Genomic DNA, 16,807 nt, shown 5'->3' with positions numbered 1-16,807 from the left:
AAGGTTGCCAGTTTGATTCCTGGCCGTGCCCAATGATGTTGTGTCCTTGGGCAAGGCACTTCACCCTACTTCCCTCGGGTGGGAATGTCCCTGTAGTTACTGTAAGTCGCTCTGGATAAGAGCATCTGCTAAATGACTAAATGTGAATGTCTATAAATGTAGTGTTGTCGAATCTTCCCCCTCCTGGTGTTCCCAGTTCCCCCCTCCGTCAGTGCCGGTCCCACCAACCTCACGGTGACGGTGAACGTCCAGACCACCCTGCCCTGTGAGGCCACGGGCATCCCCAAACCCAGCGTGGCCTGGAGCAGGGACGGCCGCCCCCTCAACACGGACCACAACCAGAACATGTTCAGGTGGCTTCAGGTTCCATCCCTCTCCCATGTCTAGCCCTCTGACCCACGGGCCATGCCTCGACAGACATCCCAGATCGTAAAAAAGCCGCCGAACCCCTCTTTTACCTAACCAAGTTCCCCCTCCCCTCCCCTCACCCCCCCCACCCCCCCCAGGCTGCTGTCGTCAGGCTCCCTGGTCGTCATGGCGCCCACGCTGGAGGACGCGGCCGTGTATGAGTGTGTCGTCTCGAACGAGGCGGGAGAAGTCTCCAGAGCCGTGGAGCTCACCGTCCAGGGTGAGGACAGAGACAGGCCACCGCAAACCGCCTCGCCTCGTCACAACGTCCGCCTCAGCCCTGCAGAAGGCGTGTCTCACCTGTGCCCTGTGTCCAACCCCCCCCCCCCCCCGCAGTCCCTCCCTCCATAGCGGACGAGGCCACGGAGCTGGTGGTGAACAGACTGTCCCCGGTGGTCGTAGCGTGTACTGCGTCAGGAGTGCCCGAGCCTGAGCTGACCTGGAGCAGAGAGGGAGTGAAACTACCCAGGCAGGGGGAGGGCTTCAGCACGCTGCCCTCAGGTAGCAGGCACCACACACACCTGCCACACACACACACACCTGCCACACACACACACACACACACACACACACACCCCACACACACACATCCTTCTGATACTGCCCTCTCTCTCTGTGCAGGTTCAGTAGAGATCTGATACTGCCCTCTCTCTCTGTGCAGGTTCAGTAGAGATCTGATGCTGCCCTCTCTCTCTGTGCAGGTTCAGTAGAGATCTGATACTGCCCTCTCTCTCTGTGCAGGTTCAGTAGAGATCTGATGCTGCCCTCTCTCTCTGTGCAGGTTCAGTAGAGATCTGATACTGCCCTCTCTCTCTGTGCAGGTTCAGTAGAGATCTGATGCTGCCCTCTCTCTCTGTGCAGGTTCAGTAGAGATCTGATGCTGCCCTCTCTCTCTGTGCAGGTTCAGTAGAGATCTGATACTGCCCTCTCTCTCTGTGCAGGTTCAGTAGAGATCTCGTCGGCTGATCTGAGACACTCGGGTCGTTACACCTGCGTCGCCAAGAACGCGGCGGGGTCCGCCACACGACACGTCACCCTCACCGTGCAGGGTGGGTTGCTCGCTCCCTCAGCCAATCACTGCCCTCGAAGCTGGCGCTCGCCCCCCCGGACCAGCCAATCACTGCTCACTGCTGTATTCAGGAAGTGGTTTTGATAGCCATAGGCTATTGACACACACATAAGTCTCGATTCATCTATAATCTCTCTGCCGCATGTTAAATGTATCTTCCTCTGGGGTGTCTGAAACAAGTGTTTTCGATACAGCACAGCAACACAAGGGCACAGTCCGTTCTGGTTGTCATGGTTGTGGTTGTCATGGTTGTGGTTGTCATGGTTCTGGTTGTCATGGTTCTGGTTGTCATGGTTGTGGTTGTCATGGTTGTGGTTGTCATGGTTCTGGTTGTCATGGTTCTGGTTGTCATGTCCCTGCTCTTGTGTTCAGAGGTGCCGGTGATCCACGCCCAGCCCCCCACCCTGGACGTCATCGTGAACAGCCCCGTCACCCTGCCCTGCAGGGCCACCGGCTCCCCTGCACCCTCCATCACCTGGCAGAAGGAGGGCATCAGCATCCAGACCAAGAGTAGGCCCTGTGTGTGTATGTGTGTGTGTGTGTGTGTGTTGAGGGAGTAGAAGTGTCAGTGTGTATGTGTATGTCTATATTAGTAAACAAAGGCCGGGTTTCCCAGATTTGTTGAGGAGCTCTTAACGTTAAGAGTTTCTTAAAAGCGTTTTTAAGAACGCTCTAGAACGCTCTGACAACGCCCCTAAGAAGCTCCTAGCGTTAAGAGCTTCTTAGCGAATCTGGGAAACCTGGCCAAAAACAGTACAACATCAGACCCACCACTGGTAACCCAAGCTGCGTGTGTCTCTGTCCCAGTTGGAGCGTTCACAGTGCTGCCCACGGGGGCCCTCCAGATCTCCAAGGCCTCCGTGTCCGACTCTGGCAGCTACATGTGTGTGGCCCAAAACCCAGCAGGCACCGCTCTGGCCAAGACCAAGCTCCGGGTCCAGGGTAGGTCCAACACAACCTCCTTTTCATGGCGCTCATTCACTCAGGTCCAGATGTTTGTGTTTCATCCAGCTGACCTCACTTCCTCCTTGCAGTCCCTCCAGTGATCAGGTCCCTGACCCAGAGCTACCTGGTGCCCCTGGACACCTCTGCCACCCTGCAGTGCCAGGCGGAGGGCTCCCCCCTGCCCACCGTGGCCTGGCACAAGGACGGCCAGCCCCTCACGGAGTCCCTGCGCCAGCGGGTGCTCAGCTCTGGGGCTCTGCAGATCGCCTTCGTCCAGCCCAGCGACACGGGCAGGTACACCTGCACCGCGGCCAATGCGGCGGGCACAGCCAGCCTGGGGATGAGCCTCACTGTGCAGAGTGAGTTTGTCCAGCCCTGCACACAACTACAGGGGGGGAAAAAAGACTACAAGTCCCATGGTTTTGCATGCGACACTTCCTGTACTGTCTGCTTAGTCACTGGATATTTAGCTTCAAAGCATTTTTTATCGTAAATCTTTCTCTTCCACTGCACTGTCGATAACTGTCTCTCCCTTCCTCTTTTCCTCCCTTCCTTCCTCCTTCTCTCCTCTTGTCCTTCCTCCTTTCCTCCCTTCCTTCTTCCTTCTCTCCTCTTGTCCTTCCTCCTTTCCTCCCTCCCTTCCTCCTTCTCTCCTCTTGTCCTTCCTCCTTCTCTCCTCCCTTCCGTCCTCCTCTCCTCCCTCCCTCCCCTACTTCAGTCCCTCCCTCCGTCCGTGTTGGGGAGGCGGAGGTGTGGGTGGTGGAGAACACCCAGGCCCAGCTGGTGTGTGCGGCGGATGGGGTCCCCCCCCCCAGCCTGTCCTGGGAGAAGGAGGGCGTGGCCCTGAGCGACAGCGCTGGAGAGTACACCATCCTGCCCTCTGGAGAGCTGGTCATCGACATCGCCCAGGTAACGCTCCTCTCCCCAGGGCCCACCCGTAGGCTAGGTCTGCATGTGAAGGGACGACCCAGGGATCTTCCCTGTGTAGGGGTTAGAAACGGGCCAACCAGTTTAAGAAGAGTAGTATATTGTGTGTTGAGTGCAGTAAAAACGGGATAGTATCAAAATAAAATAAAAGATCTACGTAGATCATTCCTCCTGTCTTTCCTGTCATCCCTCCTCCACCCTCCCTCTCCCCTTCCTCCTCCACCCTCCCTCTCCCCTTCCTCCTCCACCCTCCCTCTCCCCTTCCTCCTCCACCCTCCGTCTCCCCACCCTCCTCCACCTGCCGTCTCAGCCCAGCGACGCAGGCAGCTACACGTGCGTAGCCACCAACGCGGTGGGTCAGGACAGCCGTACGGTGGCCCTGCAGGTCCACACCCACCCTGCCTTCAGCCGGCTCCTGGAGGACGTGGCCCTCAACAAGGGAGAGCGCCTCCTACTGGCCTGTTCAGCCACTGGCACCCCCCCACCCACCATCACCTGGGCCTTCAACAGCAACATCATACCAGGTAGGTTAGATGGAACTGAGTTTATCTCAACAAGACATTCAGGAGTGCCCAGAGCACCTACCCCGAGACAGAACTACTTGTCTATTCTCACAACCTCTGTGCTACTCTAATAGGATAATGTTATATCATCACACAAACATGGTACTGATTAGCTCGAGCATGCGAGATACGTCTCAACCGTTTGTAGCTTTTGTTTAGTAACTATTTCCTACCTTTTCTTTGCCCCTGCAGCTCACTACGACCACGTGAGCGGCCACAGCGAGCTGGTCGTGGAGCGCGTGAGCAAGGACGACTCTGGCACCTACTCCTGCGTGGCCGAGAACAGCGTGGGCTCCATCAAGTCTCTGGGCTTTGTTTACGTCAAAGGTGTGACCTCACTTCCTGCCACGGAGAACGAGGAAGTGCGTCGAGCAATCGTATCGGCTTGACCCTCTCCCCTGTGTGTGTGTGTGTGTATGTGTGTGTGTGTGTCTGTGTGTGTCCAGAGCCCCCCATCATCGACGGGGACTCCAACTCCAACCGCATCGAACCACTGGGGGGCAACGCCATCCTGCGCTGCGATGTTCGGGGCGACCCCCCGCCCTCCGTCCAGTGGAGCAAGAAGGGCGTCCACGTCCAGATCAGCAACCGCATCCGCCAGCTCGACAACGGCTCTCTGGCCATCTACGGCACCGTGGTAACGGTCACATAGCAACACTGAGAACAAAGCGTCTCGTCAACTGGGGCTGGAGTTACTGAATGTTCAGCGTAGTCACTGAGCGCGTACGCTGAGCCACTAGGTTGCATAAGCGGGCCCTGTTTGATGTTGTGTTGTATATGTATATGTTTTATTTGTAACTAGTAGTGCCACTGAAGTCTGTTAGAGAAAGGTTTTTCCTGTTCAGTGTAGGTGTGAAGATGTTGTTCTGTGTGTTCCTCCAGGGTGAGGATGCAGGTAGCTACATGTGTGTGGCCACCAACGTAGCGGGCGTGGTGGAGAGGAGCGTTACTCTCACCCTGCAGAGTGAGTATGCTAACAGGGCCTGCTCCTCTACCCTCTCCCCGTCTCCCCGTCTCCCCCTCTCCCCCTTTCCCCCTTCTCCCCGTCTCCCCCTCTCCCCTCTCCCCCTCTCCCCGTCTCCCCCTCTCCCTCTCTCCCCCTCTCCCCCTCTCCCCGTCTCCCCCTCTCCCCGTCTCCCCCTCTCCCCCTCTCCCCGTCTCCCCCTCTCCCCGTCTCCCCCTCTCCCCCTCTCCCTCTCTCCCCCTCTCCCCGTCTCCCCCTCTCCCCCTCTCCCCTCCTTTCACTGTGTGTCTGACATTTGTTTTGAAAAAAAAAAGGTTTAAAAGTGTATATAAATATTTTCACAAAAGCCTGCTGTTCAAACAGATTTTGGAAAAACTTTTTGAAAGATTCAAAATACCCCCCTCACCCTGTACCAATGTTAGACTTTGTACCGTACATAGCATCTAAGTCATGGGTTGTACTCACAGTTATTGTTCACTGGCTAGATATACCTATCAAACTGTGTCTGTATTAACCCCGCCCTCCCCGCCCTGCCCTGCCCTGCCCTGCCCCACCCCCTCCCTCATCCCAGGCGCTCCCTCCATCACGGTGGAGCCAGTGGACACGGTGGTAGACGCTGGCTCCCCTCTGCTCCTCGACTGCCAGGCGGAGGGGGAGCCCAGGCCCGTCATCGAGTGGTCCCGGCAAGGGCGCCCCCTGCTGGCCAGCGAGCGCCGGCTCGTCCTGGATGCCGGCTCCCTGATGCTGAGCAGCGCCCAGCGGGAGGACACCGGGGAGTACGAGTGCGTGGCCAGGAACCTGCTGGGCTCCGTGCTGGTCAGGGTCACCGTCACCGTGCAAGGTGGGGCTCTGTCTGGACCACAGAAGGAGCCCACTTAGAAGCCAGACAGAACGCACATATCCTTGTAGAATGACTGAATCCACAAGGCCCTTTTATATATATATATATCTTTATATATGTATGTATATCCTTATATATGTAGAAATACTTTAGATAGAACACTTACTGAAAAATACTTCTGATAAAGAAGTATATACCCCCGTTATGACGTGCTTTTGCTGCGTGTGTGTTCCAGTCCACGGGGGCCTCTCAGAGTGGACGAAGTGGGGCCCCTGCAGTGTGTCGTGTGGGGTGGGGGCCCAGAGGAGGCAGAGGCAGTGTAACAACCCCCGCCCCGCCAACGGAGGGCGCCACTGTGCTGGTCCAGACACGCAGACGAGCAGCTGTCAGGGAAAACCCTGCCCAGGTAGGAGAGCCCACGCAACTCACACACGGCACAGTGAGACACAGCCGGCACAGTGAGAAACAGCCGGCACTGTGAGAAACAGCCGGCACTGTGAGAAACAGCCGGCACTGTGAGAAACAGCCGGCACAGTGAGAAACAGCCGGCACTGTGAGAAACAGCCGGCACTGTGAGAAACAGCCGGCGGAATTGTGGTACAAGGTGTCCTGTGTGTGTGTGTGTGTGTGTGTGTGTGTAGTGGACGGTAACTGGTCCGAGTGGTCGTCGTGGGAGGAATGTTCTCGCACCTGCGGCCAGGGGAACAGGACCAGGGTGCGCGCCTGCAGTACCCCCTCCGCACAGCACGGGGGCAGACCCTGCGAGGGCCAGGCCGTGGAGGCCCTCATGTGCAGCGTCCGGCCCTGTCCCGGTGAGAACGCACCTTCATCACGGCAATGTCCTCCTCCTTCACCGTCGTGTGTCGATCTGATCTCTGAGTCTGTCTGTGTGTCTCCCCGCAGTGCTGGGTAACTGGGGCTCCTGGTTGCCGTGGAGCCCGTGCAGTGAGACCTGCGGTAAGGGGATGCAGACGAGGTTGCGGTTGTGTAACGACCCTCCGCCCACTTTCGACGGGCCGCGGTGCCAGGGACCAGACACCCAGACCCAGGTCTGCAGGGAGAGATCCTGCCCCGGTGAGGAGGAGACCAGGGGGGGAGAGACAGGGGCAAAGACACCGCTCTACCTCCAGGATCATTCGATTCTTATACAGCCTAATTCTTATATGACCATAGACAGTGAATGATGATGTCCATGATTAGTAGCTGGAAACGGAAGGGTCTAGTGGACGTGCCTGACTCCTTTCCTCTCTCTCTCTCCTGCCCCCTAGTGGACGGGAAGTGGTCGTCGTGGGTGAGCTGGGGAGCCTGCAGCGTGTCGTGTGGGGGCGGGACCAGGCAGAGGACCCGCCTCTGTGCAAGCCCCGCCCCCCTGCACGGGGGGAGGCAGTGCGAGGGGAACGACGTGCACATAGACTTCTGCAACAGCGACCCCTGCCCCAGTGAGTCCACCCCTCTGAGCCCCCTCCCCCAGTGACTCCACCCCTCAGTGCCCTCCCCCAGTGACTCCACCCCTCAGTGCCCTCCCCCAGTGACTCCACCCCTCAGTGCCCTCCCCCAGTGAGTCCACCCCTCAGTGCCCTCCCCCAGTGACTCCACCCCTCAGTGCCCTCCCCCAGTGACTCCACCCCTCAGTGCCCTCCCCCAGTGAGTCCACCCCTCAGGGCCCCCTGCCCCAGTGACTCCACCCCTCAGTGCCCTCCCCCAGTGACTCCACCCCTCAGTGCCCTCCCCCAGTGAGTCCACCCCTCAGGGCCCCCTGCCCCAGTGACTCCACCCCTCAGTGCCCTCCCCCAGTGACTCCACCCCTCAGTGCCCTCCCCCAGTGACTCCACCCCTCAGTGCCCTCCCCCAGTGACTCCACCCCTCAGTGCCCTCCCCCAGTGAGTCCACCCCTCAGGGCCCCCTGCCCCAGTGACTCCACCCCTCAGTGCCCTCCCCCAGTGACTCCACCCCTCAGTGCCCTCCCCCAGTGACTCCACCCTCAGTGCCCTCCCCCAGTGACTCCACCCTCAGTGCCCTCCCCCAGTGACTCCACCCCTCAGTGCCCTCCCCAAGTGACTCCACCCTCAGTGCCCTCCCCCAGTGACTCCACCCCTCAGTGCCCTCCCCCAGTGACTCCACCCTCAGTGCCCTCCCCCAGTGACTCCACCCTCAGGGCCCCCTGCCCCAGTGACTCCACCCTCAGGGCCCCCTGCCCCAGTGACTCCACCCCTCGGGGTCCTGCCCCATCCAGCCTGGGCTGGGGGACATGTAGTGACTCTACTGTAGGATGATGTCATGACGGGGCTTTAGTGTGTACCTTCTGTAAGCATAAACTCTTGCTCTTTCACTTCCTCTCTCTCTCCCCCCTCCATCACTCACTCACTTCCTCCCTCTCTCTCTCCCCCTCCCTCCCTCTCTCTCACTTCCTACCTCTCTCTCTCCCCCTCCCTCCCTCTCTCTCACTTCCTACCTCTCTCTCTCCCCCTCCCTCCCTCTCTCTCCCCATCCCTCCCCTTCTCCCTCTATAACTTCCTCCCCCCTTCTCTCCCCCCCCCCTCCCTCTCTCTTTCTCTCTCTCTCTCCCTCCCCCCCTCCCCTTCCTCTCCCCCTTCCTCTCCCTCCCTCCCCCCTCCCCTCAGTCCATGGGGGCTGGAGCCCGTGGAGCAGCTGGGGCAGCTGCAGCAGGACGTGTGACGGAGGCCAGACGAGGCGCTTCAGGACATGTGACAACCCCAGACCGGCCAATGGGGGCCGAGCATGCGCAGGGGCGGACTCTCAGATCCAGAGATGCAGCACAGACTCCTGCCCAGGTACACAGAGGAGGAGAGAGAGAGGTGGGGAGGGTGTGTGTGTGAGAGAGAGAGAGAGAGGTGGGGAGGGTGTGTGTGGGTGTGAGAGAGAGAGAGAGAGGTGGGGAGGGTGTGTGTGGGAGAGAGAGAGAGAGAGAGGTGGGGAGGGTGTGTGTGGGTGTGAGAGAGAGAGGGGGAGAGAGCCAGGGAGAGAGAGAAAGAGAGAGGTGGGGAGGGTGTGTGTGGGTATGAGAGAGAGAGAGAGAGGTGGGGAGGGTGTGTGTGGGTGTGAGAGAGAGAGGGGGAGAGAGCCAGGGAGAGAGAGAAAGAGAGAGGTGGGGAGGGTGTGTGTGGGTATGAGAGAGAGAGAGAGAGAGAGACGGGGAGAGAGAGAGAGAGAGAGACGGGGAGAGAGAGAGAGAGAGAGACGGGAGAGAGAGAGAGAGAGAGAGAGAGACGGGGAGAGAGAGAGAGAAAGGATTTCAGATTCATATAGTAAATACATGTATATAGTAATATAATATAATATCAAGTAGTAATACAATATTTCTGTAATTCCACCATTTCTTCATGTCCCTTTCCCCCCAGTGGACGGTACCTGGGGGGCGTGGCTGGCCTGGGGTCAGTGTTCTGCTTCCTGTCGGGGCGGAGAGAGAACCAGAGTCAGGGTCTGTAACAACCCGTCGCCTAGCAACGGGGGTCGTTCCTGTCCGGGAGACTCGACCCAGCTGGCCAGGTGCAACCTCCAGGCCTGTCCAGGTAGGGTCTGGAGTGTGTGTGTGTGTGTTAGAGTGTGTGTGTGAGACCGTAAGTGTGGGTGTGTCCAATTGTACAGTTGTCTCATTTAATCCATTTGAATCAGATGGAAGTATAATATTGTTTGGACGAGTGAGTGTGTACCTGGTCTGAGCCTGCCTCCCTCTCTCTCAGGTGGGCCCCATGCAGCCAGGGGCAGCATCATAGGAAACATCAACGACATCGAGTTCGGCATCGCCATCCTCAACGCCACCATATCCCACGACCAGTCCGGAGGCAGGGTGATCCAGGCCACCGTATCGAACGTACCCCGAACGCTAGGTCAGTGTCAGGACGACTCATTACACGTACAGGGGGGGATCCTTGATTTGAACCACCAGACACACCGCGGAGAAACAACACTGTAAATTGCTGGGTCATCGTTACAACTCCTGAACCTTGACCTATGACCTTTTGAGCCTAGGTCCTGCCATGAGGAAACTCATCTCCATCCTGAACCCCATCTATTGGACGACGGCTCATGAGGTGGGCGAGGCGGCCAATGGCTACACGCTCACGGGAGGAGTCTTCAGACGAGAGACACAGGTGGAGTTTGCCACAGGTGAGAGAGGGTGGGTCTGGACCTGTGTGTGTGTGTGTGCGTGTGTGTGTGAGTGTGTGTGTTCCAGTTAAAGCCTTTCTCTTGCTCCTCCACAGGTGAGATTCTGAGGATGACCCACGTGGCCCGGGGGCTGGACCTGGACGGAGCGCTCCTATTGGACATTGTGTTGAACGGCCACATACTGCAGCTCCCCTCTCAGGCTGACATCAGCATAAAGGCACGCCAAGCTCCGCCCACACAGCCTTGCACAGAGTCACAGCTCCGCCCACTCAGCACTACGCTGAATAAACTCCGCCCTGTCCTGTAGCTTGTGACAGCTTGGTTTAATCTGGACAGTTTTCAGCTCGTAGGACTAATCTGGACGTTGAGGGCATTTACTTGAGGAACAACACTATAACATGCATCTCAGAATTCCAACTGCCAACTCCCTTGAAAGCCAAAAATGATTCAAGTGAACATATTGAGGTTGATAAGCTGTTGATGTGCGTCCTTCCTGTTCAGGACTATACCGAGGACTACATCCAGACCGGTCCTGGACGGCTGTACGCTCTCTCCACCCGCATGTTCAGCGTGGACCAGGAGACCGTGCCCTACTCCTGGAACCACACCATCACCTACGAGGCCTCCAGGGGCAAGATGCCCTACCTGGTACAGACTCTGCACGCCTCGGCCATCAGCGCTCACTACCGCCCCCTGGAGGAGGTGCTGGAGTACAAGATCCAGGCCAGCATCACCAAGGGTGAGGAATACCAGAGGAATACCAGAATATCCATTTATTGTTGACTCAATATCTTGATTATTTCTCTTTCTCCTCTCTCGATCGTGTGATCTGTGTGTTCTTTTATCCACAGTCCTCTCTCTCTCTTTTCCCTCCCTCCCTCTGTTTCTCTGTGTTGGTATGTAATGGCGTGTGTTCTTGTTTATTCAGGAGATCGTAGTAACCAGTGTCCTCATGGCTTCAGTTTGGATCCTGCTGGGCCGTACTGTGCAGGTGAGTCTCTCTCTCTCTCTCTCTCTCTCTCCGTCTCTCTCTCTCCGTCTCTCTCTCTCTCTCTCTCTGTCTCTCCCTGTCTCTCTCTCTCTCTGTCTCTCTCTCTCTGTCTCTGTGTCTCTCTCCCTGTCTCTCTAACCTGGCTGTGTTCCTCTGCTGCTGATGAAGATGAGGATGAGTGTGAGGTGGGCCAGCCGTGCTCCCACACCTGTCACAACGCCGTGGCTTCCTACTACTGCTCCTGTCCTGAAGGGCTCACCATCTCAGCTGACGGGAGGACCTGCCAGGGTAGGCGCCAACACACACACACAGACTCACACACCCAGACTCACACACACACACACCCAGACTCACACACACACACACAGACTCTCACACACACACACAGACTCACACACACACACACACACACACAGACTCACACACACACACCCAGACTCACACACACACACCCAGACTCTCTCACACACACCCAGACTCTCTCACACACACCCAGACTCTCACACACACACCCAGACTCTCTCACACACACCCAGACTCTCACACACACACCCAGACTCTCTCACACACATACACACCCAGACTCTCTCACACACAGACTCACCCAGACTCTCTCTCACACACAGACTCACACATACACACCCAGACTCTCTCTCACACACAGACTCACACACACACCCCTAGACTCTCTCTCACACACACACACACACACACACACCCAGTACCTGGAACTCAGCAGGTGTCTGACGTCTTCCTCTCCGTCCAGACATTGACGAGTGTGCGCTGGGAGGCCACGCGTGCCACGACGGGCAGGATTGTGAGAACGCCATTGGCTCGTACCGCTGCGTGACGCGCTGTGGGCGGGGCTTCAGGAGGACGGCCGACGGGATGAGTTGCCAAGGTGACCCGGTCCCCCTCCCCTTCTCCGCACTCGCACACAAAACCACAGATGAACTTGTGCGTCACGTGGCCTGCCGTGCGTGGATGTGTGACAGATTGATGGTGGTTGTTTTCAGATGTGAACGAGTGCCAGGAGCCCAACCCGTGTAACCAGCACTGTCTGAACACGGTGGGGAGCTACCGCTGTGCCTGTGAGCCCGGCTTCCAGCTGAGGAACAGACGGTGTATAGGTGACCAACCAAACCAGCCTCTCTGCTGATGCAACATGCCTCCAACCCTAACCCCCCAACCCTAACCCCCCAACCCTAACCCCCCAACCCTAACCCCACAACCCTAACCTCTGACCCCTGAAATGGTCCTCTGTCACTCTGTTCATTCTGGATCTCTTTGACGCTCTCTCTCTCTCTCTCTCTCCCTCTGTCTCCTTCCCCCCCTTTCTTTCTCTCTCTCTCTCTCTCTCTCTCTCTCTCTCTCTCTCTCTCTCTCTCTCTCTCTCTCTCTCTCTCTCTCTCTCTCTGTCTCCTTCTCCCCCCCTCTCCCTAATCTCTCTCTCTCTCTCCAGACATAAACGAGTGCAGACAGAGGGTGTGTCGTTCTGACCAGCAGTGTAAGAACACCAGGGGTGGGTACACCTGCATGGACCTGTGCCCCCCGGGCATGACCAAGGGCGCCAACGGGACATGCGTGGGTGAGTGCCACCCCCCGGGGCAAACCTTTCAACGCCACAAACTCCACGTCAGCTTTTTGGGGGTTTCTCTGGAACCCCGTGGTGGTGGTGGATGTTGTCTGGATAGAGGAACGTGTTGATGGTGGGTGTGGCTGTGCTGTGTTCCTGCTGTAGACATCGATGAGTGCCAGGATGGGAGCCACCAGTGCAGATACAACCAGATCTGTGAGAACAGCAGGGGGAGCTACCACTGCACCTGCCCTCGAGGGTACCGCTCCCAGGGGGTGGGGCGCCCCTGTGTGGGTACGTACCCCCCCCCCCCGCCCCCCCTCCCCAGCCCTCCACCTCAACACCTTGCTTCTGGCAACAGCTTCCAGCAGTACTCTCCCTCTCTCTCTCCTGCTCTCTCCCGCTGTATGTCTCCTTCAAAGCTGCACCACCCCCCCCCCCCCCCCCCCGCCCCAGCTTTCTCGCTCAGCTGTGACATCACTCTGCTTGCTGACATCACTAAAGCCGTGCTAACCTCGTCGCCGTCACAGAGACGAAAGGGGAGGAGCTCTGGGGGGCGGAGCTCTGGGGGGCGGAGCTCTGGGGGGCGGAGCACCACTGGAGGACACCCATAGGCTCAGCTCTGGCATGGATGTCATGGTGTAGTCATGTAAACACCACGCTGAGGTCGGATAGGCGTTCGGACTGGAAATGGTTTTGCTCGTGCTCCTGTCACAAGGCCACCCCCTCTCCCAGCTCTGTCCTTCACTGTCTGACCTTTTACTTCCTGTCCTTCGACTTCCTGTCCTTTGACTTCCTGTCCCTTTGACCTTTGAACTCCTGGTTGCTATGCATTGTAACACCATTCGTTCACTGTGATACCCCTGTGACATCGTTAACACTAGATCTTGATGTCTGAAATCCCCAAACAAAATGTCAATATTGTTGCAATTCAATTTTGGGTATTTTGTATGAAATACTGATTGCCAAATTCTTTATTCATCAGTTTGGTTCAATGCAAGCTCTAGTGTTTGTTATGAGAAGCTCATTCTCTCATTCAAATATCAATATGTAGACAGAGCACTTGCATTTAGCCACAATACATTTCTGCCCTAAGGACTTGAATATGTATTGCCATGCAGTGGGGTCATTGACATATCCCCTTCTCTCTCTCATCCCCATCTTCCCTCTATATTTCCACCCCTCCATTCCCTTCACCTCTTCATCGCCATGTTCACATCTGCCTCTTCCTCATCTTCATCTCAAACTACTCTTCGAACCCTTCCTTCATCTTTTCATCCATCCTGCCCTTCTCCTCTTCCACTCCTCCTCCCCTCATCCTCCTTCTCTCCTTCCCTCCTCTTCCCCTCCTTCTCTCCTCCTCTACTCCTCCTCCTTTCCTCCACCCCTCTTCCTCCTCCTCCCCTCCTCCTTCTCTCCCCTCCTCCTCCTTTTCCTCCTCCTCCCCTCCTTCTCTCCTCCCCTCCTCTCATCCTCCTTCTCTTTCTCTCCTCCCCTCCGCCCCCATCCTCCTTCTCTCCTCCCCTACTCCTCCTCCTCCCCTCCCCTCCTCTCCCTCCTCCCCTCCCTCGCTCTACGTCTCCTTGTGACGGGGGCAGACATTAATGAGTGCGAGCAGCCGCCCCAGCCCTGCGCCCACCAGTGCGTCAACACCCCCGGCAGCTTCAAGTGCACCTGCCCACCGGGGCGCCACCTGCTGGGGGACGGCAAGTCCTGCGCGGGGCTGGAGAGGCTGGAGAGGCTGCCCAGCTACGAGAGCTTCTCGTACGGCTACCGTGGTTCCCAGCCCTCCCCGGAGCGCCGCTCCTTCCAGCACCAGTACCACAGCCTGGCCTCCCAGAGCTACCACTCCTACACTGCCAGTGGGGGGCGCTATAGGTTGCGTACTCGCAGGGAGGCCCCACCTCCGCGGCCTCGCCTCGCCTGTCCTCAAGGGTACGAGGCCGGGCGTGGGCGTTGCCTAGGTAACTATGGAGGAGGTGGGGTGGAGTGGAGGGGGGCGGAGTCAGGGACTGAGTGGAGTCGTTCTGACTGCATGCGTGGCTGTGCTGTGCTGTGCTTTGGCTGCCCCAGGTTTGTATGTGGTCAACTCAGGTGTCTGAGTGCGGGTTTAATGGAGGATGTCTCTTTGTGTGTGTGTGTGTGTGTAAACAGATCTAAACGAGTGTGAGGTGAGGGACGCGTGTCAGCACGAGTGTGTGAACACCCCGGGCAGTTACCGCTGTCTTTGTCCCACTGGCTACCGCCTCATGACCAACGGCAAGACCTGCCACGGTAACCCTCGCACTTTAAACACTCGACGACTTTTTCATCCGACTGTTTATCTGTTCATTCATTCAAGGATTCCATCTAGACATTGCTAAAATGTTCAAGTGTTTTGTTCCTTATGAGTCTTGTCGGTGTGGGACTCGTTTGTCCGTCCATAAAATCCATGTTTCTCCTCAGATATTGATGAGTGTCTGGAGCAGAGTATCCAGTGTGGAACCAACCGAATGTGCTTCAACATGAGAGGAAGTTACCAGTGCATCGACACTCCCTGTCCGCCCAACTACCAGAGAGACCCCGTCACAGGGTAAACAAACAACCCCAAGTACCCAATAGCAACTTCAGAAATCAGAATCAGAAAGGGATTTATTCGCCATGAAAGTTTGCACAGACAAGGAATTTACTTTGGCAGGAAGGTGCATAGAATAAACATATAGGAACCTAAAATTAAAATATGTGGACTATCTATACTAAGGGTACATAAACTAGCAGTACTAAGTGGAATTAGAATGAAATAAAATGTACAATAAAATAAAATATAAGTTGCATATAAGTTGCTAAAGTTAAAGATGTTGGCATTAAGCACTACAATTCTAAGTTTCCTGTTGTCGTCACAGGTTCTGTTTGAAAAACTGCCCTCCCAACGACCTGGAGTGTGCTTTGAGCCCGTACGCACTGGAATACAAGCTGTTGTCCCTCCCCTTTGGCATCGCGGCCAATCAGGACCTGATCCGTCTGGTGGCGTACACTCAGGACGGCGTGATCCACCCGCGCACCACCTTCCTGGCGGTGGACGAGGACGCCACCCTGCCCTTCGCCCTCCGCGACGAGAACCTCAAGGGGGTGCTGTTTACCACGCGGGCGCTACGCGAACCCCACACCTACCGCATGAAGGTGCGGGCTCTCTCCTACAGCCCGGACGGGGGCATTGAGTACCAGACCACCTTCATCGTCTACATCGCCGTGTCTGCCTACCCATACTGAGAGAGCACTTTAACCGACGCTGAAGAAAATAGGGGGTTTGGAGAGGGGGGTGGGGGGGGGGAAGGTTGTGACCTTTGTGAGCGCCCGCCACTGAGAGAGAGAGCGTGATGTGTGTGTGTGTGTGTGTGTGGTCGGCCACGTACAGGACTTGGGGATGAAAGACGTGAGTGAGGGAGGACGGACAGAAAGACAGCACTGCGAAGCCAGAGACAGACTGAGGAAGGACTGAGCACTGGGCCCTGAGACACACCCAAGTCATGTGACAGAATCGAGCCCTTTGATTGGCCGGCAAAGAACCAGATATGTGTATTTTGGGCCAATGTTTCCAAATGTATGGTTTTTACAATTAACACTGTGACTTTTGATATTACTCACAGACGATCATCTTGAAATGCCTGCCCGTTTCGAAATTCTGATCATTTCAGTTGACGGCAAAGGAAAGAGGATTCATCTGTGAAAATGTGTAACATACACATTAATGGTTCTTTCCTTTGAGGGTACAATTGTTAACCCTGTCAACCCTGACACATAGTGTGTGTACAGATATCTGGGGCCAGCCCAGACTGTTCCTTTAGGCTGTCTCTTCAGAACCAGTTGGCCTGAATGTAGACACCCCTCTCCCCTAACTCTCACTGTGGCAAAGAAAGCAACACGAATAGCTAGCCTATATTTACATCTACCTATTAACTTATTTGGGAAGTGCTTGAATACGGAAAAAGGGGCGGTTCCCTCCTTGGCTCAGCTCTTTTCTGATTGGTTGGTCGCCTGAACAGCGTGACGTCATCAGAAGATAGATTTGTTTCATTTAATCGGAAGCTTTTGAAGACTCTTGAGATTTTTTTTTCTTGGCAAACTCTCACCCACCTCAGGTAATCTCCCGTTAAATCAGTCTCAACCCCTAGATAAACAACACTCGCCATTTCACTTGTCTGTCTCTTGTTTTGGTCATTAAAAAGCAATTTTGTCAATCTAAAGACATATGTATGGCTCTGTTAACTGGTTCACGCATAGTAAGTTACCAAGGTGTATTCTATTTTTATGATTTGTATATAAGTGTTTTTTCTTATGTATTACCATATTGTACTGTATTCTTTTTTTTAATAAAAATACAAAAAATAAACGGGATAAATATACATCAAAACTTAG

General features: G+C 56.1%; 1 protein-coding gene across 1 annotated transcript in view; it reads left to right on the top strand.

The window, feature by feature from the left end:
• The window catches only part of hmcn1 (hemicentin 1), a 75,586-nt gene extending 58,784 nt beyond the window's left edge, over positions 1–16,802 (top strand). Inside the window, exons 75-107 of the mRNA XM_084692409.1 lie at positions 197–353; positions 507–628; positions 745–909; positions 1,350–1,457; positions 1,850–1,987; positions 2,285–2,419; positions 2,512–2,781; positions 3,141–3,331; positions 3,660–3,873; positions 4,105–4,239; positions 4,359–4,549; positions 4,795–4,876; positions 5,448–5,717; positions 5,953–6,123; positions 6,359–6,529; positions 6,621–6,791; positions 6,986–7,156; positions 8,339–8,509; positions 9,077–9,247; positions 9,419–9,565; positions 9,708–9,845; positions 9,941–10,062; positions 10,347–10,584; positions 10,774–10,836; positions 11,005–11,124; positions 11,603–11,737; positions 11,853–11,966; positions 12,299–12,424; positions 12,578–12,706; positions 14,011–14,376; positions 14,567–14,686; positions 14,858–14,984; positions 15,295–16,802. Of these exons, the coding sequence (XP_084548535.1) occupies positions 197–353; positions 507–628; positions 745–909; positions 1,350–1,457; positions 1,850–1,987; positions 2,285–2,419; positions 2,512–2,781; positions 3,141–3,331; positions 3,660–3,873; positions 4,105–4,239; positions 4,359–4,549; positions 4,795–4,876; positions 5,448–5,717; positions 5,953–6,123; positions 6,359–6,529; positions 6,621–6,791; positions 6,986–7,156; positions 8,339–8,509; positions 9,077–9,247; positions 9,419–9,565; positions 9,708–9,845; positions 9,941–10,062; positions 10,347–10,584; positions 10,774–10,836; positions 11,005–11,124; positions 11,603–11,737; positions 11,853–11,966; positions 12,299–12,424; positions 12,578–12,706; positions 14,011–14,376; positions 14,567–14,686; positions 14,858–14,984; positions 15,295–15,661 (5,516 nt within the window). The 3' untranslated portion in view covers positions 15,662–16,802. The remainder of the gene's footprint in view (positions 1–196; positions 354–506; positions 629–744; positions 910–1,349; positions 1,458–1,849; positions 1,988–2,284; positions 2,420–2,511; positions 2,782–3,140; positions 3,332–3,659; positions 3,874–4,104; positions 4,240–4,358; positions 4,550–4,794; positions 4,877–5,447; positions 5,718–5,952; positions 6,124–6,358; positions 6,530–6,620; positions 6,792–6,985; positions 7,157–8,338; positions 8,510–9,076; positions 9,248–9,418; positions 9,566–9,707; positions 9,846–9,940; positions 10,063–10,346; positions 10,585–10,773; positions 10,837–11,004; positions 11,125–11,602; positions 11,738–11,852; positions 11,967–12,298; positions 12,425–12,577; positions 12,707–14,010; positions 14,377–14,566; positions 14,687–14,857; positions 14,985–15,294) is intronic.
• Positions 16,803–16,807: the final 5 nt, after the last annotated feature.

The sequence above is a fragment of the Hypomesus nipponensis genome, chromosome 26 (genome assembly GCF_054491055.1).
Source record: "Hypomesus nipponensis isolate SF chromosome 26, ASM5449105v1, whole genome shotgun sequence".
In the NCBI taxonomy this organism is placed as follows: Eukaryota; Metazoa; Chordata; class Actinopteri; order Osmeriformes; family Osmeridae; genus Hypomesus; species Hypomesus nipponensis.
Note: the sequence above shows the minus strand (reverse complement) of the source record. Positions and strands in the feature narration are given on the sequence as shown.